This window comes from Aythya fuligula, chromosome 1, assembly GCF_009819795.1.
Source record: "Aythya fuligula isolate bAytFul2 chromosome 1, bAytFul2.pri, whole genome shotgun sequence".
Lineage (NCBI taxonomy): Eukaryota > Metazoa > Chordata > Aves > Anseriformes > Anatidae > Aythya > Aythya fuligula.
The window spans coordinates 110,885,131-110,906,352 of record NC_045559.1 but is presented as its reverse complement, the minus strand read 5'-3'; the positions used below and the strand labels follow the sequence as shown (position 1 = coordinate 110,906,352).

Sequence of the window (21,222 nt, the reverse complement as noted above, 5' to 3'; positions counted from 1 at the left end):
ACCTCAGCCTCTCGCATTATACTAGAATAAAGGGCCAGTGGAAAAAAACGAAACCAATTTAAAACTGACTCTGCTGAAAGAAGAATACAGCTAACCCAGAAAATCCCTGCCACAAGAGACACATCAAGAATTTAGTAAATCCTGAAATAACAGTAACAGGCAGACGAAAAAAGTCTACAATCACATGCAACATAGCAATTATTTTTGTATTCTGGCTATTAAATCTTAGTTTAAGATGGGGGAAGGTGATTTGTTGTTGTTGTTGTTGTTTTTTTTTACAGCTCAGGTCAAAAAGTATTTCCTCCATGAGTATCATTCCCTATCATGTTGCTAAAGCATCTGGCATTGACCAAGACAGACTCAAAATCCCATGAAGTCCAAAGAGTCTATGAAACTGACTTCAATGTTTATGTATTGTCCCACATGACAAAAACACAGACTATAAACAAGGCATAAGAAGAATTCAAAGATTTTCTATCAATCACTCAACACGATACTTATGTCTGCAAAAGAACATTTGTTTGCATTATACACTGTCTTGTATTAACAAGTTCCCCCTTATACAGTTCAAATAATTCTTTAAAGTTTTGTTTGTGAAACTGGTTCAGGAGATAAATGAAAGTTATTCTACTCACCAAAAGCTTCAATCCAGCAATACACATAGGCATGCAAGTAGTCCACTGAAATCACATTGGGACCACTCACATACTTAAACATACATGTGTACTTTAGTGCTTTACCGGACTGGGGCCTATTAGTAGATACCCTGGTTAGTTAGAATTCCCATACACTTTCCCCACATGGTCAGTCACCATTTTGGAGACCAGCATGGCTTTGTATTATGTCAAGACACGCGATGGCAGCTTTGGATCTTGGAAAAAAAAATCTCTGCTTGAAGTATGAAAAGTTGTTATTATTTAGTCAAGTAAAACAGTTTCAAGTTCAGCATGCTATTCTCTGTCAGAGTTTTGCCTTTCCAATCCTGAGTTTTCATAACATTTTCCCCACACACACAAATACTGAATCAAGCAGGAAGAAGCTGACAACAAAGACGAGCATTTTGTGACACACTTTGTTAGTCCACTGATACACTAAATGCATTTCCTGCATTTTAGATCAAGAGGGCTTCTCTGCATAATAGTCACCACTGTATATTCCAAACTTAAATCCAACATTTTATCTCTGTACTTTCAAGCTTTCAAACATAACTTGTTCCTTCTACGTTTCCCTGGCATCTACACGCATGCCGATACTTCAGATTAATAGAGGCTTGACTTTTTTCCTCCATCTTGTACCACCACAAACAACTGTTTTAATGAAGTGTTAGGGTGTTAATGTAATCTGTAATATTTTAGCAGGGCCGTTTTAGGCAGCTTACAACCGTAACTAATCCTGTGACTTGAACAAAAAGATAATAAAACCAATTATATGTTCATTTTTAGTATCAACACAGACTTGAATCAGAATTGTGACAAGCACATACCAAAATTAGCAAGCAAGCAATATGAATGGAGGTAAATTGTATGTCAAACCTCCTGAAGATTGAAGCACGCTCCCTCACTACCCTTACTCCAGCAGCAAGGGAGCTTATCTGGCTTATTATGTTCAACAGAAGCAATCTCATCCACAAAGAGTCCCGTAACGTTTTAAAAAAAAGTAAGTCATAACATTAAGCAGAGAAGCACTCTGTTACCTTTCAAACTCCCTGGAGAAACGTACAGGGATCCTGCTCTTACAAGAATTTTCCTATAGTTCAAGATTAAGGACTGCCAAACACAATGGAATGGGTATGTTCTGCTGTCAGCTACTGACCCTCGAAATCACCCTTAACACAAACCACGTTAAGGTAAATGCAAATGAAAATATTTATTTACAAAATATATAAACAGACAAAATGGTTACAAGCATTTATAAGGATACACGTGACAGAAAGGTAAGCTATGTTGAATATATTTACTCCAATGCCATTTTTAAAGGCTTCTTATACATCATCAATACACAAACCATCAGTGCTTGTCTAGCCCCATTTGTCAAATGCCTCCTGTCTTTGGCAACCTGAATGTGGACATCTACACAGCTTGCCTGAACCAAGCTTATCATTAATTACTTGAAGACTTTTTACCACCTGGTAAAAACATGGCCAAGTATTAGCTTAAAACATTCCTACCCTATGGGCTTTTTTTTTTTTAAAAAAAAATACATACACTTGTAACTGGGAACAATATTCTGTACAAACATTTCAGAGCATTTGGCTCAGTAGTGGTTCTTGACACAGACCAGACAGCAGTTAATATCTACACTGAGACAACAGCGAATTTCAGTGCCTGACCCTCAAACTCCGCCTTTGAGGTGTACAATAAAAGTGTCTGTTGAATGTGTTAAATTCACGGATTTTGGTGCTGTGAAAAACACAGAAGAAAATACCAACTGTGCTTTGGGAAGTGAATTGTACAATCTTAGAAAATCATTGAAAAACAAAATGCACCAAGGTGAAAAATGATTTAATCAGAAATTGAAAGCAAGGCTTTCTTATTTATTTGCTTTGAAAGGCATGAGAGAACAAGTCTTTAGATGCAATAAAGTGACATCAACTTGGAAAAAAAAGAAATATCTTAAATAATTTACTTAATTACAAAAACCCCAACAAAATATCCTTTTGAAGACATCTCAAGGGGAAAAACATATTTTTTTCAGTTTATTATACATACAATCAAATTTTCCTTTAGAAGGCCATATGGAAGACAACTGTATAAGAAAACGTGACTATAAAGTTGAAAAAATGAGTAGATACATCCAATGAAACAGCAGTTTTAAAAACTACTTTCAGATCTATTTTTAATGGATTACATTCCGATTCAATGTTATTGCTCTAACATTGGTAGGACGATTTTACTTCTTACTCCTTTTATTAAAATCTCAACTTTGGGTAACAACCCTTCCGAGAAACTGGGTAAGAAACTTGCTTTTCAATCTTCAAGCAAAAGTTTCAATTCTATTGAGACAACAAAGTTGCTACTTGACAAAAGCACACAGTATGGGTACAGGATGCTTTCATCATTGCTCAAACGAACACGGTGAGCAAACTTGGAGACTGCAGCAGTTCAGCTAATTAGCTTATTAGAGTGCCAGATACTACCTATGCGCACGTTTTTTTTTCGCAGGCTGCAGTTTGGCACCAGACTGACCAGGTAATGGTTTCTTTTTTCTTAAAGTATACGCTTTCCTTCCCTTCCTTACCTCAATGGATGGTTTGGGGAAAACATCATCCTTGCTATCTTCTTTTCCTTTTTCAACTGGAACCCATTCTCCATAGACACTATCTGCTTCTTTTTTCCTATGCTGAGACCCAGATGAAACAGGAAATTCCTTCGACAGGCTGACCTGATTTTTTGGTTGTGGTGGTGGTGCTGGTTTTATGCTGGGAGTCTTAAAAAAAAAAAAAAAAAAAAAAAAGTTGGAAAAAGTTAGAACCTGAACAAACATAACACTTGCAACATGTCTTTGAGAAATAGCATACTGCATACACACTTGGTATTAGTACTTAGTTTTCACAAAACAGTCATCCTGCTTACTGATATCAAACTCAAAGCAAATTCTGGGAAGAAAAAAAAAGCATCTGCAATACCCGTATGATGATAAAAAGCTCTACATTATTATCTATACAGAAAGTAGTTTTCAACCTTTTCAGTTTCTAGTGTTTTTTAATAGCAACACGGGTATCTAAGCAAAATAAGCCTATGAGGCTGTTTTCCTTAGAAGGTTTCGCTAGTATCTTAATAGGCCACACAAAGCTCTGATAGGTTCCTCTGGCAAGAGGCAAACAGAGCCCACGCAAGCTGATAACGCTGGGTAAACTCCCACTATCAAAGGAACATGGATATGAACAGTAATTAAGCCGAGAACAAAGAAACAATGGGAAAGGATGATGCTAAATGGGTCAAAGCTATGGAGAATAGGTACAGCAGCCCATGACCACTAAACAATCCTCTTCAGAGCCTAAATGGAACCCCAAGATTTCCTGAGTTTCATAGTACCGCTACTAATGGCATGATATAAAGCATAAATTTATTTCTACCACACATTTTATGTAAATATGTATCACTACTTATATTGCATACATCATAAAATGTATATATTTAAACATATAAACATACATTATTTTTATATTTTCACTTAGCATATTAATACTTTCACGATACTTTATACTCTGAAAAATCAGGGCGAACTTTCATGGCCACAAAAAACCCTAAACATGCAGCTGAAAAATATACCTAGACCCATGCTTCAAAGCATATGAATGCCAGATGCATATGCAGAAAAAGTCCCTCATTCTTTCCAACATGCTCATGTCCTGAAAACGTCACCACAAACTCTGACAAAGCCGAAAGCAGCCCTCAAAGAGCATCAGTCAAAAGGAAGGGCTTTAACAGGACATTTACACCCCCTCAACAACAAACAACATCATTGCAAATCACAGAAGTACTCACACTTAAATTGAAAAAAATAGGTTTGGGTTCATTGAGCTTAAATGGGTGATTATAGAAAGGACGTTCTTCCTCCTCTTCATCAGAAACATGAGGCTTATTCACTATCACATCATCTGTGCTTTGAGCAATCTTCTTGCATTTCTGGGAAAAAGAAAAAAAAAAAGTCAGGGGAAATAACGTTTGTGAATAAGCCTGGACCTTTTAACAGAAATGGACAACACTTTTACAAATTATATTTTGCTTCTCTAAAATAGGAGGTATAATCTGAGAAAGTCGTGTAGGAACGTTATCAATATATGTACTTTGACTTCTTAAACGCATTATCAAATACATACCTAAGTTTGCTAGACACTCATGCAGCAAACAGCATAGACAAACTGTTAAATCCAATCTGAAGAAAACTGTAAAACTAGCTAGTTTCAGAATGTGTGCCAAGGGCTGCAAGGTTGTCTGGCATCCCACAATTGAATAGGACTTAACTGTATAAAAAATTGCCAATAAACTCATGAAACTACTACACAGAAAAACCTAGGAATTAATAGTTACTAATACTGCCTCAGTTCCGCTAGTAGTGCAGAAACCTAGCCAGAAGCAACAGCTCTAAAAGATCACAGATTTCTTATGAAATATTTTGAGGTTGGCCAGGTGCAGAACACATCCCCACGTTATATTCAACAGCAGTTTGACCTAGCAATACATAACCACTATAGGCATACTGCAGCCCAGAACAGTTTACCTAGCAGTCACAAAAAATAGCTTGCTTATTTTCAAGTTCAGCATTGTTGTTCTCACTTACCTCTGTGAGTTCCTTCAGTGTATCTCTCGACGACTTCTGACTGGCTTTGTCGTCCTTCTTTTGAGATAACATAGGCATCAGGCTTGGTGGTAAAGGAACACCAGACTTTGCACACATGGCAGCTGCATTAGCTTTGGCTATTTCCAGTAGCTGGGCCTTGTCTAAAAAAAAAATATATTTTTTTTAAAAAAACAAGATTTTTTAAAAATCCTGATATTTTAGTAATAAATAAGCATTTCTAGCAAACTAAACAAAGTCTAAACAAAGAAAGTTAACCCCTCTGTGCATCAGAGAAACAGGGAATGAAAATAAAGTATATCTTGTTTGATCTGCCAGCTTGCAAATAAGTAAGTTGCCACTACCTCTGCAAATAAAGTTTAACAAAAATCCTGAAAGGGTAACATTCCTTTACTACTTAAGCAATAGAAATATATATGGGCTTGCTGCATAATCAGAGCATCAAGGTAGACTCTAAGGACACTTTATACAAAATGATGTTCTGTTCTAATACTTCTCTGGGGCATTCATGGTAACTTTTTTGAGACAGGAATAAAAAAATCCTACATTCCACGAATGGAGCTTACTATACAAGAGCTCATCTCAAAATGAGATGTTTCTTTATGAAACTTATGATTTAAAGGAACTACAAGGCATCTCTTCCTCCAGTCACAGAGAAGTGATGTAGGTTCATTAGGATTTTTTCTTACTTTCAAATCAGCTGGGTTTGGCAGTATTTTCAGAAGCAAGCTTAAGTTCCACTTCTCATTACATTTTGAACATTAACCTACCAAAACTCCAGCAGGAATAACTAACATGCATGCAACCACAGCAAGGAACATAGTCCATAGCCACATCAAAAAGCAAAGCATGGTTTCTCACACCATGTGAGAAACAACGTTTAGGGCCATAAACCTGGTGCTTAGAGTGTTACTTGTTTCTATGTAGTGCAAGAAAAAGAACTGAAAAAAATCTTGGTCCAACATTGATCTCCATACTGTAAGACCTGCACCAATTGGTATCACACCCTAGCAGTCTGAGGCCTTGCTTGCAAATAAACCTCAACCTACAAAACCCCAGGGAACAGCCACTATTGACACAACGAACCTGAACTAAGCAAGCTAGAAACTAGCCAATTACATCAATATCAAGAAAAAAAGTGCATTTCCAAGCCCATAAAAACATGCAGCATAGCCCATCAATCCTCCATATCATGCATTTGGTTGACAGTTCAACAACCTCCCTCTTACTATAGCAATGCTTTTGAATATCAGATACAAAAGTGGAAAAGAGACAAGAAAGAGTAAAAGAAACACAAAAACAAGTTACAGCCAACATCAGAGCTAACTCCCCAGCTGGCATTTACTTTTGCATGTTCTTTCACTCCCAGTTTGCTCTCAAGAAAACTAGAAATTCTTAACTTTCTTAGAGACTACTTGGCCTTTACCAATAGTTGCAATGAACAGTGTTCCTCAAGACTGCGGCAGACTACCTTTGCATAAAAGCCTTGAAGTATATTTATATATATAAACTTTATACATGTATCGCTGCTTTAAATGCACTTGCATCCAAAGGGGAAGTGCAGATTCAGGTTCAACATGAACGTTTTCTCAAAGTTACTGCTTAAATATAATGCACAAAATGACCTCGATAAATTCCTTATGAATGCTACAGAGATGTGTTAAAATATGACTGTGTAAACAAGCAAAGTATTGTGTAATTATGAAACCACTAAAAATAAACGTTATCACTTACCTAAGTCCGTAAGACGTTTAGGTGACCTGCTTGAAAATCTTTCTGATGATCTGGACCTACGGCGATCAGGTGATCTGCTGTAGCCCCTTCTTCTCCCTGAAGACCTGGATCGTCGCAGTCGAATTGGTGACCTACTGGAACTCCGTCTCCTTCCTCTTGACCTCGATCGCCTTTGACGGATAGGTGTTCGACTCCTGCTCCGTAATCTGAGGGATATCCTACGATCCCTTGAATCTGATCTTCTCCTTCTTCTATCAGCAGATCTTGATCTATTTCTCTGAGATCTTTTGCGTCTGTCTCTAGATAAAGAACGCCGCCTTCTTGATGCTGACCTTGACCTACTCCTCCTTCTGTGCCTTGAACGCGACAACGAGCTAGATCTAGAGCGACGATTAGATTTTGATCTTGATGTTCTTCGCCGCGTTACAGACCTGGAGCGATTCCGTCTAGAGCGAGAGTCTGTATCGTATCTCTGGGATCTGCGCTGGGAAGACCTGGAGCGTCTGCTTCTGGATCTCCGTGAGGACTCTTTGTCTGCTGCTTTTTCAACAGATTTGGACAGACTCCTCTGCCGAGCAGTGGACCTGGAGCGTCTACGCCTAGATCTTCGTGAGGACTCTTTGTCTGCTGGTTTTTCAACAGATGTTGACCGACTCAGTGGGCGAGCAGTGGACCTGGAGCGCCTACGCCTGGATCGCCGTGATGATTCTTTGTCTGCTGCTTTTTCAACAGAAGTGGATCTACTTTTCTGGCGAGCAGCAGACCTGGAGCGTCTATGTCTAGACCTCCGTGAAGACTCTTTGTCTGCCGCTTTTTCAACAGATACGGATCGGCTCATTTGGCGAGTAGGAGAGCGCCTGCTCCTAGATCTTCGTGAAGACTCTTTGTCAGATATTTTTTCAACAGATTCAGACCTAGATTTCTCACGTTCAGAAGACTCAGAACGCCTGCCTTCAGACATAAAGGAGGAGTCCTGTCCCTCTGACTTCTCAAGAGGCATAGACTCTTGGTGTTTGTCTTCAGCTGCCAAAGACGACTCCATATCCTCACCTTCTTCACCAGCGGTAGACTCCTGGTCATCTGATGACGTGGAGTCTCTTCGTTCGGCTGCCAAGGAAGGCTCTGCATCATCTGCTTCTTCAGCAGTGGTAGACCTTGATTCACGTCCATCAGGGGATGTGGAACGTCTGTGTTCAGCTGTCAAGGAAGGCTCTGCATCATCTGCTTCTTCACCAGTGGTAGACCTTGAATCATGCTCATCTGAGGATGTGGAGTCTCTTCGTTCAGCTGCCAAGGAGGGTTCCGCATCCTCTACATCTTCACCAGTGGTAGACCTTGATTCATGTTCATCTGAGGATGTGGAGTGTCTACGCTCAGCTGTCAAGGAGGGCTCCCGGTCCTCTGCTTCTTCACCAGTGGTTGATCTTGACTCACGTCCATCAGGAGACACAGAACGTCTATGGTCACCTCCCGAAGAGGGCTCCAAATCCTCTGCTTCTTCCCCAGCGGTAGACCGTGACTCATGCTCATCCGAGGACACGGAGTCTCTACGTTCAGCTGTCAAGGAGGTCTCCCGATCTTCTCCTTCTTCAGCTGTGGTGGACCTCGACTCACGCTCATCAGAAGACGTGGAGTCTCTTCGTTCACCTGTCAAGGAGGGTTCCACGTCCTCTGCCTCTTCCCCAGCTGTAGACCTTGACTCGTGCTCATCAGAAGAAACAGAGGATCTGCGTTCTGTTGTCAATGGTTGTTCCGAATACTCTGCTTCTTCACCACCGCTAGACCTTGACTCATGCTCATCGGGGGATGTGGAGCGCCTACGTTCAGGTGTCAAAGAGGCCTCTCGATCTTCCATTTCCTCATCTATGAGGGATTTCTGGTCGTGGCCCTCAGGGGACACAGATCTCCTATGTTCAAAAGTCAAAGAGGACTCTAGAGCCTCTTCCTCCATGGGAGACTTCGGCTCATGGCTGTCATGATATGGGGATGCGGAATGTCTACATTCAGATGTTGAGGAGGGCTCAAGATCCCCTGTTTCTTCACCAGGCACAGATTTCACACTGTAGCCGTCAGGGGACAGGGAGCGTCCTCTTTCAGGCAGTATAGGCATTTCATCATCCATCTTTTCAACGGGGACAGATTTCAAGTCACTAATATCTGGGGACATGGAAGCTCTATCACTTAGCATTGAAGGTTCAAGCCCGCCCGCTTTCTCAGTGGTGAGGGATCTCAACCTCTGGCCATCAGGGGATGCTGCGTGTTCTCTTTCAGGTGTTAGAGAAAAGTCCTGCACCTCTTCTTTTTGAACAGTGGTGAATCTTACCTCCTGGCTCTCAAAAGACAAAGTATGGTCATTTTCAGATGTTAAAGAAGAATCCCTATCCTCTGTTTTCTCAGCCTGAGTCAATCTTTGTTCATATCTTTCAGGGAACAGAGCATGATCATTTTCATACGTCAGAGAAGGTTCTTTATCCTCTGCTTTCTCAGGACTGGAATGCGGCTCCTGAGCTTCAGGAGACATGGTACATTCACCTTCAGACAGAGACAACTCCTGCACCTCTGTTTTTCCAACAACAGTAGATTGCAACTCCTGGCTATCAGAGGACATTGAACTTTCACTTTCAGATGTTTCAGAGTGTTCCCCCATTTCTTCTTTTTCAACATGGCTGGATCTTGAATCACGGCCTTCAGGAGATACGTCGTATTCATTTTCAGACAGCACAGAACAATCCTGCATTTCTGTTTTTTCAACAGCAGATGACAACTCCTGCCTTTCAGGGGATGCAACATATTCACTACCTGGTATTAGGGAAGCCTCCTGCACCACTGCTTTTTCAGCAAGGGTAGACTGTACTCCCTGGCCTTCAGGGAACGTGGGATATTCACTGTCAGATGTCAGAGAAGGTTCTTGCAGCTCTTTTTGAGCAGGGCTGGCAGCCATCTCATGGCGCTCAGGGGACAGAGCATATTCACTATCAGACAGCAGAGAATGCTCCTGCACCACTGGTTTTTCAGCAAGGGAAGACCGCAATTGCTGATCTTCAGAGTACAAAGCATATTGATTGTCAGGTACTGCAGAAGGCTCCTGGACCTCCACCTTCTCAGGAGAGCTAGACCTCAATTCCTGGTGGTCCCAGGATACAACACATTCATTTTCACGTGTCAGAGCAGGCTCCTGCACTTCAGTCTTTTCAAAAGCGTGCGACAGCAATTCCTGGCTCTCCACAGACACTGAACATCTTTCTTTAGCCAGATACAGTTCCCGCACCTCTGATTTTTCAGTAGGGGTTGATGTCAACTCTGGGCCATGCAGGCCCACTCTGTACTCAATTCCAGGTATCTGTGAAGCATCCTCTACCTCAGCTTTCTTGAAAGGGGTGTGTGTTAATTCATGAACACCAGAGGAAACAGAGTATCTACTTTCCAGTATCAGAGATGGCTCCTGCACCTGGGTTTCTTTAACAGAGGCAGATCTCAATGTGTGTTCATCAGAGGATGCAATGTACTTCAGTTCAGAGGGCAAAGATGACGTCTGTGCTTCTGCTTCTTCAGTTTGGGCAGCTCTCAAGTCATGACTATCGGGCAATGTGAAAAGCCCACCTTCAGATGTATGAGAAGGCACTGTGGCCTCCAGTTTTTCAGTAGGTGTGCTTACTGATCCCAAAGCATCAGTGGACTTTACGAATCCACTTTCCAGTGGAAAAGAAGGCTTCTGCGTCTCCAGTCTTTCAGCTGCAGTGGATGTCAGTTCACAGCCTTCAGGGGAAATAAAACACCCACGTTCAGGAGCCACTGACAGTTCTGAACCTTCTGTTTTCTCAAAGTAACTGTATTTTGACTCATGGCCATCATGGCACACAGCAATTTCGCTTTTAGACATCACCAATGATTCTGTAACCTCAGTTTTTCCAGCAGACAGGTATCGTGATTCACTTACTTCAGAAGACCCAAAACAGCCAACTCCAAGTACTTGTGAAGATGTTGGACCATCTAAAATTTTCTCAGCAAATGAACTGGACTCACAAGCTTCAGAAGACTGGCAGCTTTGTCCTACAGTTGTCAAGACAACTTCCCGCATTTTTGCAGAAGATGAAGTTGAAATGCAGTCAGCTGTGATCTCAACAGGACCACACTCAGATGTCAGGGAAGCATCTGGAGCCTTTACTCTTCCATCAGGTGCCTCGAAGGACCCACCTTCAGACGTCAACGGAAGCTCCTCAGGTTGTTCAGCAAAGCTGGATGCTGATTCATGTCTGTGAGGAGTCTCCAAAGACCCGTTATCAGAAGCCAGAGAAGGCTCCCGCATCTGGTCCTTTGCGATTGGCAAGGAGGCTGACTCATGGGCATCAGGGAACTCAGAGCACTGAACAGTTTCAGGTGCTAAAAAAGGTCTTTGAACTTCTGTTTCAAAAGACAGTGACCTTGACTCAGTGCTGGCAGCCAACTGGGAAGATCCACTTTGAGGTACTTGCAAAAACTTCTGAAGCTCTGCTTTTTCAGCAGGGATGTGTCCCAATTCACGATCGCCAGGCACATCAGGAAGTACACTTCCAGACATCACAGATGACCCCTGAACCTCGATTTTTTTAGAGGACTCGCAATCATCAGAAGGTAAAGAGCATCCACTTTCAAGTGTCGGAAGAGGCTCTGGACCCTCTATTTCTTTGAGGGATGTAGATCTTGACTCATCTTCATGGGACGTGGAAAGCTGAAATTCTGTTAAAGTTGTCGCTGTATTTTCAACAGATGAGGACGTTGATTTGGATGCTGAGGAAGCGAGTTCAGGTGGTGATGAAGACTCCAGAGCTGCTGCTTTTTCAGTTAGCACAGATCCTAAGTCAGAGCCATAAGGTGCGGCTGATCCATTTTCAAGTCTTACAGAAAGCTCCGAAGACTCTGCGTTCTCAGCAGATGCGGATCTCATCTCCTGGTCATCTGGGGTTTTGGAGCTACCATGTTCAGACACCGCAGAAGACTGCAAATCGGCTGTTTTTTCAGCAGAGGACAAGCTTGTCTCAAGACTATCAGAAGTTTTGGAGTATCTACTTTCTAACGATGGTGGCAGCTCTGGGCCATTTACTCCTTCAAGAGACAAAGCTGACACGGGACCATTAGAAGATTTGGAGTTGCCTTCACTTGTGAAAGGTTCAGGACCATGTACGTTGTCAAGACATGTGTTTGACTCTTGACGTTCAGAAGACTCTGCATGCTTGCTACTGCTCTTTGCTGACGATAACTTACTCTCTCTTTTTTCTACAGATTTGGATGTTGACTTCACGCTGTCAGAAGATTTGGAACGCTTTCGTTTGGATTTCTTTGAAGATTCTTTGCGCTTTTTTTCTACAGACCTAGACCTAGACTTGTAACGTTCAGAAGATTTTGAGCGACGACGCTTGGATTTTCGTGAGGACTCTTTCTTTTTTTCCACTGATTTGGATCTAGACTTGTAACGGTCAGAGGACTTGGAGCGCTGACGTTTAGATTTCCGTGACGACTGCTTTCGATCTCTTTTTTCTGCTGACCTGGATCTAGACTTGTAGCGGTCAGAAGACTTGGAGCGCTGACGTTTAGATCTTCTTACAGACGTCTTCCGACCCCTCTTCTCAACAGACCGAGACCTTGATTTTGAACGATCAGAGGAACCAGACCCTCTATGCCTGAACCTCCACGAGTACTCTTTGCCCCCTCTTTTTTCTGAAGACCTGGATCTAGATTTAGAACGGTCTGAGGACCTGGAACGCCTGCGCCGGGATCGCCAGGATGACAACCTGCTCCCTCTCTTTTCTACCGATGGTGATTTAGACCTGTAGCGGTCAGAAGACCGGGACCGTCTGCGGCCAGACCTTCGGGTCTTTTCCAGCGACCTGGACTTAGACCTGTAGCGGTCAGAAGACCTAGAACGTCTGCGGCCAGACCTTCGGGTCTTTTCCAGCGACCTGGACTTAGACCTGTAGCGGTCAGATGACCTGGAACGCCTGCGCCCGGACCTTCGGGTCTTTTCCACTGACCTGGACTTAGACCTATAGTGGTCAGAAGACCTGGAACGTCTGCGCCTGGACCTTCGGGAAGACAGCCTGCTCCCTCTCTTGTCCACTGACCTGGACTTAGACCTGTAGCGGTCTGAAGACCTGGAACGTCTGCGTCTGGATCTTCTGGAAGACAATCTGCTCCCTCTCTTTTCCACGGATCTGGATTTAGACCTGTAGTTGTCAGATGACCTGGAACGTCTGTGCCCAGATCTTCGGGTCTTTTCCAGGGACCTGGACTTAGACCTGTAGCGGTCAGACGACCTGGAACGTCTACGCCTGGACCTCCGGGAAGACAATCTTCTCTCTCTCTTCTCCACAGACCGGGATCTAGATTTGGAATGCTTTTTTCTGGAATCTGAATAGTTTCTGCTCCTAGAACGTGCTCTTTTAGAGGTCAAACGCCTGGAAGTAGAACGGGACCTTGATTTTTTCTTCCGCTTCCTAGACCTGGACTGGGACTTGGAGCGACTCCTTTTTTGCTTCTTTGCATCATGTTTACTTTTTTCACTGCTTCTATGGCTGCTTTTCTCAACTTTCTGAAGCCTCATCAGGGTCTCCCTCATTCGTGCTGCCACATCAGGCTGCACATCAGACGTTTCTGAATCTCTCGCTTCCGATGCCTCTTCTGCTGCCGCTTCTTTGTCAGTCTCAGCTGGCAGAATTACTTCCGACTGACCTGCCTCTGCCCCAAGCACTGGAACTTCTGGAACAGTACCAGGTACTGGAGCTGCTTCCAAATCCTTTGTGTCTGCCTCTGACCCTGCAACTGCTTCTGCATCTTTCAGCTCTACAACAGTCTCAGGAACAGGAGTTGCTTCCAAATCTTTTGTTTCTGCTACACAAGCTGGAGCTGCTTCCAACTGTCTTGTGTCCATGGATTCGGGAGTCCCTGCTGAATGTGAAGAACTAAAAGCTGTTTCTGAAGCTGACACAGATTCTGGAGTAATCTCTTGACCACTTACTGCTACAAAAGGTTCAGATGCTAGACTTTGCTCTGCATCTTTCTTCTCAACAAGCCTGTCATATTCCTGAGCCTGATGAGGAACTCTCACATCCTCCATTTGTTGACACTGCCCCACTTCTGAATATTGTGCTTCTGCAGCCACTCCACATTCCAGCGTTGTTTCCAGATCTTTTGCGTCCACGGTTATTGGAACTGCTTCAGAAGATTTCATTTCAGTAGCACTCAACGCTTCTGGAGCCTCTTCTGCAGTAGGTCTGGCTTCAAAAACTGCTTGCAGATGTTCCTGCTTTTCAGTGTGCAAGAATTCTGGAATAGCTTCTGAATGTTGTTTTGTTACAGTCAATGTTTCTGAAGCATCCTCTAAGATATTCATCACTGCAGCTTTTTGTGAAGTTTCCAGATCTTGGACATCCATGTGTACCTCAGACTCTCTGACTGTTTCAGAACCTTCCACTTCTGCTGTTGTAGATTCTTTCATCCTTTCCAACAACCTCACTTCTCCAGCTTCTGATGCTGGCTCCAAATATTTTGCTGTCATTCCTTTCTCAGTTTCTGAAGCTTCTTCCACATCAATCATAGGTGATGCCTCAAGTTTTTTTGTGCCTGTCCTCCTTGTTGCAATTACATATTCTACAGTAGGTCCCTGAGTTCTCCCATCTGTTGAAATCATAGATTCTGAAGTTTCTTTCAAGTTTCTCAATTCTGTCACTGCTTCTGATGCCATACTTATTTCTGCTCTTGGCAAAGGCTCTAATACTGCTTCTGAATCACCTCTCTGCTCCTGCAAAGGTCCTGGAGTAGTTTTGGAATACTCTGCTGCTTTGATAGCCTTGTATTCTACTGCTGTTTCAATTTCACTTGGCTTTTGTCCAGTCCCATATTCTACAGTTGCTCCCAATTCTTGCATGTGTACAGGTTTCAAATTTGTTTCCGAAGTACTCATCGCTACTCTTTGCACAGGTTCTAGTACTACTTCTTTGCTCATTTTTGCTTTGTTTATATCTTCCACCTCAGGTATCAAATTTGTTCCCCGGTCTTGCATTAATGTCCTTGTTTCAGATCCCACAGCCATTTCCAGATTTTTCATCTGTATTAAGCCTGAAGTTTTGGAACTTGCTTCTGCACGTTTTACCTCTGCAACTGCCTCAACTTGTGTCAAGCTACCCAAACCTCTTGCTTGTGTAATGGCAGAACTTGTAGCTCCTTCAGAATCCTTCATCTCCCCTACAGCCATATGCATCATTTCTGTAACTGGTTCCTTTCTTACATGTGCAATCACTGATTCGGGAGTCCTCTCTGACCTTCCTTCTACAGCCAGACATCCTGAATTTGCTTCTAAGACTGTGCTGCCAGTTTTGGCTTCAGAATACACACTTCCTCCTAAGCCCCTTGCCCCTACAAGGGCCCCAGGCTGCACAACTGCTTCCAAAGTTTTCATCTTTGCTCTGCCCGCAGACTCTGGATCTCCTAAATCTTCTGAAGCTTTTGTAATTCCTATTTGCAAAGAGGGTGAAGTTGCTCCTAAAGTTTTTGATTCTACCACAGTCATTGGTCTTAAGACTCCTGCTGGACCTTTCATTTCTTCTTTCTGCAAAGACAGGGGAGTTGCTTCCAAACCTCTCGTGTTTGATTCACTCTCAGAAGTTTTTGAAGTGTAAGTATTTTCCAGTTGCAGAGTAGCTTGACTTGTTTCTTTTGTTCTTGTCCCTGTCACAACTTCCATGGTTGCTCGTGGACCTTGAAAACCCTCCACCATCTGGATTTCTGGAACTGTTCGGGGAATGAGAGTCTGCACAGCAGCTACGGGTTCTGAAGTTGCTTGCAAACCTTTTGTCTCTGCAACCACATGCGCATCTGTCAAGCCTCTTGTTTCTGTGACGACTTTAGCTTGTAAGAACGCTGCTGCAGAATCAGGAGTTCCTTCACCTGCTGCTAGGAGCATTTTGGCACTTTTCATTTCCATCTGGGTCTTAAGAGAATGTTGCAAAGCTGCATCTGGGTCTGTTTTACTTTTCCTATCTCCCATCATACCTACAGGTTCCACAGCTGCTGCCAAGACACTCGAACTTTCCATGGAGCTGCACTGTGCCACTCTCAAGTTATCAGATAAAACTGGAGGATTCAGGACTGGTTCCAGAGTTCTACTTACACCCCCTAATGCAGTTGCTCCTGTAACTTTCACTTCTTCCATGGCCACAGACATGTGAGCTGCCTTCACAGTATCGAGATCTGCAGATTTAGGAATTGTTGTCACATCACTTGTCAAAGACACAGATCCTGAAGTCATTTCCAGCTCTTTCACTCCTCCCTGTGCCATAGATTTTAGAGATGCTTCCGAATATTCCAGCACCTCCATGGCCTCAGATTCCAAAGCTTTCACTTCCCCAGGGCCTTGAGGTCTCAAAGCACTCTCTGTACCTTTTAGTGCTTCTGTCATCTCTGAAGGTAGAACTGCTTTCTGAAGTTCATATTTGTTGGCAACTCCAGATGGGATGCTAGACGAAGCATTGCTTCCAGTAACGAAAAAGTCACCCTTTTCATTCACATTAACAGCTACAGGATAAATATTTCCATAAGACTGTTTAATTTGTTCTTCTCTAGTGCAAATTTGAGCTTGAGTCATACTAGCATTTTGTTGGCTGCCTTCTAAATTAAACTGAGGATCTGTTGCACACAAAGTCCCCTTCTCACTTCCAAGATTTTCTGTAGATGGCTGAGAATCAGTTCTCAAATGGGAAACAAGTCCTAAAGCTTGTCTATCAAGCCCCTCATTTGCTTTTAAGCACAGTTCTTCTGGCTGCATCTGGACAGCCAGAGTTGCATCTCCAAGTCCTCCATGCTGTACAGCCAATGTGGAGCTTGATTTCTCTGGCACTGAGTGAGCAGCAGGCTGTACGTCTGCATGCTCTCCATGACGTGCACTCAACTTTGACTCCTTTGGCTGCTTTTTATGCTTTTTCTCTTTCTTCCTTTTCTTCTTCTTTTTCTTCTTCTTCTTGCTTTTGTGTTTTTTGTTCTTTTTTGATTTTTTCCTAGGAATTTCATCTTCACCTTCAGCAGTAGAGCTTCTTTTTGTAGACTGAGTACTACTGTTCACAGTATTTTTGTCTACATCTAGAAAAGAAAATATTTTCTTTGTAAATATTATTAAAACTACATTTAAAACATCTTTTCAGGCTAGTAATCAAGTACATGGAAAAAAGGTACAAAAAAAAAATTAAACTTAACACCCATGCCTTCTTCACTAAACTACCATGCACAACTGGCATACACTCCCTCTTCTGCACTCTTACCTTTCATCTCAGTAATCACTGTAAGTGAAAATAAGTAATTCTGCTTTCAAACAGCTTAATTGTTTCTGGTCAGCAACACGCTCCTGCTGGGAACAGGACGCTTTCCAAGAAGTAGTTGGATAAATTTCCACCTACATACAACTCGGTGGTGCATTCTCCCAGGAGGCCGAAGACTTGTTTTGTATTTTTAAAACTACATCAAGGTATAGATGGAAGTGAAAAACTCATTTTCCAGACAAATGATCTAAGTGGTGGCACGTTTAGCATACAAAATATGGCCAGCCCATTACCTTCTAGTATGCTTTAAAAAGTTTTACCACCGCAGCTCTTGAGCGAGCCCCATACTATGAGCCTGTTAGAATTGATCTAAGCATATTCACTAATTAAGTTCCTCGCTGACTGATCAAGTTCTTCAAGTGTCTCTGGGGAAGCAGCATCTACTTTCCTGATTCCAAAGGGGCTTTAAGACTTTGCAGGAGACTAGATGCTCAGACTGGACTGCAGTTACTGTGAGATGCTGCCAATATGCAAGCACCTAATGAAGTTTTTGCTTCAAACAGGAAACTAATAAATTTGGGTGACTGCAGAGGCAGCCAGCCGCTGACATGGAAATAAAGAGGAAAACTGGATTTCTATCACCTTTTATTTCTACACCTCATTTCCTTATGAATTTAAGCTGTGTTAGGTTCTTACCCTTCTTTGCATCTAGTCCCACGTTTTCATGAGAAAAAAAACTTTTCTTCTAGAGGTAAATTGCTGCAGCCTTTGTTAAATATGAGATATATATTAAAATCTGCATGTTACCTTAAGTGATTACACTTATACTGGCCAGCGCAGCAATATGGGTTCTCCAATTATAATCTGGCTGTGACCACAAAGCATACTCTTTGAAGTAAACAATGCAAAATCATTCAAAAACTGTGGGCAATCGTAGTATCATTCACAGAGCAATAACATCCTATAAACACATCTCGGGCAGCTTTAAGAGCTCACATATTCGTACATAATATTTTTAACAAAAAATAGCACTTCCACCAACATTGCTGAAAGAGTTGCAAACAAAGTCAAATGAACTTTTCTGCATAGCAGTTTCAAATAATCCCTGTTGACTAACTGTAACGTTAACTCCTTTTACACATCAACAGTGCAAATATTTGCCATAGGTTAAGTTTATCAACTTCTAGATTAATGTTTCTCACATATTCACTACCATGTTAACTTGCCTCATTCTTCTACAGCAGAACAACAAAAATAGAAACAAACCAGATGCCAGCCTGAAGCGCTACTTGTACGGCATACCTGTAAAAGACTGTTGGAAATGCTCAAGGAAAACAACCCACTATACACAAACAGAAAGCAGCAATGCCAAAACGTTGCAAATAACATCTTTGAAATATAAAATTTCTGTCAAAGTTTTCAATACTGCCTCTTAAAAAAAAAAAAAAAAATCCATCTGGAACTATACTTACCAAGAACATAGCAGCCACCTATAATCTAAATTTGAAAAATTAGAAGCCGAGTAATGACACCCTTCCATCTCAGTGACTGTCCCCATTTGGAAATTTTAGAGAAAAGACTAGTCCCATGAGAAGAGATACTCAAATTCCACTTTTTGGAAGAATAAATCCAGTAATTTATTGATGCTGTGAGATGGCTATGTAAAAATGTATTAATCTCTGGAAGACTGCAATCTAAGTAACTACGTTTTTAAGGTAAGTACATTATTAATTTCAAAACGACAGAGCATCTCACTCCGACAGAACAGTTAGTTATACAGTTCTGAATTTTAATAGATGATTTTGAGAAATAATCTTATAAACCACACCAAAATAACACAACAGTCCTTCTATCCATATCAGTACTAGCTTTCTTAATAAGAACTGAATACCAAGACCCTGAAGCAGGTATATAAAGAATAAAGCACAAAACACTTCAGATGTATCAACAAATATTTTTTTTCTATGCAGATAGATATTATCTATATATTATATCATTATTGTAATGGACAGAGAAGATTTTTTTCCCATATTAAATAATGATTTTATGTATTAACCAACGTCATTTTTTCAATTATGTCTTTCTCTGTCCATTTGCAGTTTTAAGTCACAGAAGACAAAAAAATACTTAATGAACGTTACAATAAGCACAACTTGTCAGATGAAGCTCAGTGGATTAATATGGAAAAGTATGTTTTTGCCTCTGTAAAAATGACTTGATGTTAAGAACTACGACAGCCTTCTTAAACAAGAACGTATTTGCCAAATGCGTTTTCATTTACCTGATTTGCACTGCAGTTCTGTATCAAGGGCTCCAGAGAGCACTTCCTCTATTTTCTGCACTATCTGATCATTCTGACGACTCCCAGCACCAGCAACAGTGTCATCTGAAGGGTTGGCTTGCTCAGCTGGGACTGTGTCACCATTGGGCTGGCCTTCTACCTTTCCACTAACCAAAAAAAATATCAACATAATACAAGCAATTTTGAGCCTTTTTGGACTTTTAATTCATGCGCGCTTATTACACTCAGCCCTTCAACGTAACATTTTAGCCTCCTGAAGAAGCCACGCTGTCAGCGAAACGCCGACTTTTCGGTTAACTTTCGCTTCATTGCGACAGAACGCCTCGTGCCAACTGAATACAAGGCAGCAAAAAAATACGACCAAGGTATTGGTTGTATATCAAACGACCCAGCCCCCGGGGGGTTTAGGTATGAAGTGGAAAAGGGCTCCTCAACTCCCCACACAACCTCCTCTAGCAGATTTTTGCTTGCTTGGTGAGATAAGGCTGAAGAAAAGTAAAAAATAAAATAAAATAAAAAATATATATTAAAAAAAAAAATAGGTGAAGTTAAACGCAAGGAGAGGAGCGTTACGGGCCGGATGGGCGCTCGCCCTTTCCCCTCCTGCCCCCTGACGGCGAGGACAACGTTGGGAAGCCGTAAAGCCAAACCGGGTGCGCGTTCACCGGGGAACAACGCGCGCTCCCGCCTCCCCCCCCCCCCCCGCCATGTTGAGGCGAAAACGGGCCCCGGGCCTCCCCCCTCCGGGCCTGAGGCGGCGCTAGGCCCGTGCCGCCCGGTGAGTGTCTCGTTACCCGCCGTGCTGCTGCTGCTGCTCCTCCTGCATCTCGCGGAACTTGTTAACCACGAAGGAGCGAAAGATCTGCTCGATGTTGGTCGCCATGACAGCCCTCCCCCCCCCTCACCCCCTCCCTCCTCCTCCTTCCTGCCCAGCCGCGAGGGCTCCTCCGCGCTCCCAGCAGCCACCGCGGCACAGGCCCGCGAGCCGCCCCGCGCGGCGCACGCCGCCTCCCCATTGGCTACGCGCTCCCCCCCCCCCCCCAACGCCGTGACGCAGCGCGCGCCGCTCTAGCGCTGCGCAACCATCGAGCCGCGGCCCCGGCCGCCTTCCGGGAAGGGAGGGAGGGGGGGAGGTGCGGGGGGGGCCGTCTCGTGTCTCGGCGGCGCCCGCCGCCCCCTCCCCCCCGCCGCCATGTTGTGTGCTCCCCTCCCCCCTCCCCCCTTCACGGCGCCCTCCCGCGCCACCGGGACCCCCCCTCCCGCCAGCGGGAGCACGCGCTGAGCCCCCCCCATCCCCTCCCGCAACCGCCGTAACGGCCCCAACCGCCAAACGCCAACGGCCCTGAAGGAGCGGGCAGCGCCTTCCCGCCCCCCCCCCCTCACCCCCCTGCCTCCCCCCTCGCGTCGCGATGGCGGCCGAGCCGGGGGGCTGTGGGTGAGGGGGGGCGGCACTCACCTCGCCGGCGGCCCGAGCGGCTGCGGCTGCGGCGGGGCCATGGTGGGCTGAGGCGTGCGGCCGTGCGCGCCGCCGGGCTGCGGGCCCGCGGGGGTGGGCGGGAGCGATGCCATTGGTCTCCATGGAGCGGGGCCAAGCCCCTGCGC

At 43.5% G+C, this 21,222-nt stretch overlaps 1 protein-coding gene across 3 annotated transcripts in view; it reads right to left on the bottom strand.

The window, feature by feature from the left end:
* SON (SON DNA and RNA binding protein) overlaps positions 1 to 21,222 on the bottom strand; it is a 37,464-nt gene extending 16,242 nt beyond the window's left edge. Inside the window, exons 1-6 of one of the 3 annotated variants that reach the window (XM_032182415.1) lie at positions 21,077 to 21,222; positions 19,600 to 19,766; positions 7,036 to 17,142; positions 5,284 to 5,444; positions 4,488 to 4,628; positions 3,238 to 3,426 (exon numbers count right to left, since the gene is read on the bottom strand). In XM_032182415.1, the coding sequence (XP_032038306.1) occupies positions 3,238 to 3,426; positions 4,488 to 4,628; positions 5,284 to 5,444; positions 7,036 to 17,142; positions 19,600 to 19,766; positions 21,077 to 21,189 (10,878 nt within the window). In that variant the 5' untranslated portion in view covers positions 21,190 to 21,222. Of the gene's footprint in view, positions 1 to 3,237; positions 3,427 to 4,487; positions 4,629 to 5,283; positions 5,445 to 7,035; positions 17,143 to 19,599; positions 19,767 to 20,414; positions 20,506 to 21,076 lie in introns of those variants that run through there. The other 2 variants (XM_032182398.1, XM_032182407.1) reach the window with 2 other exon arrangements.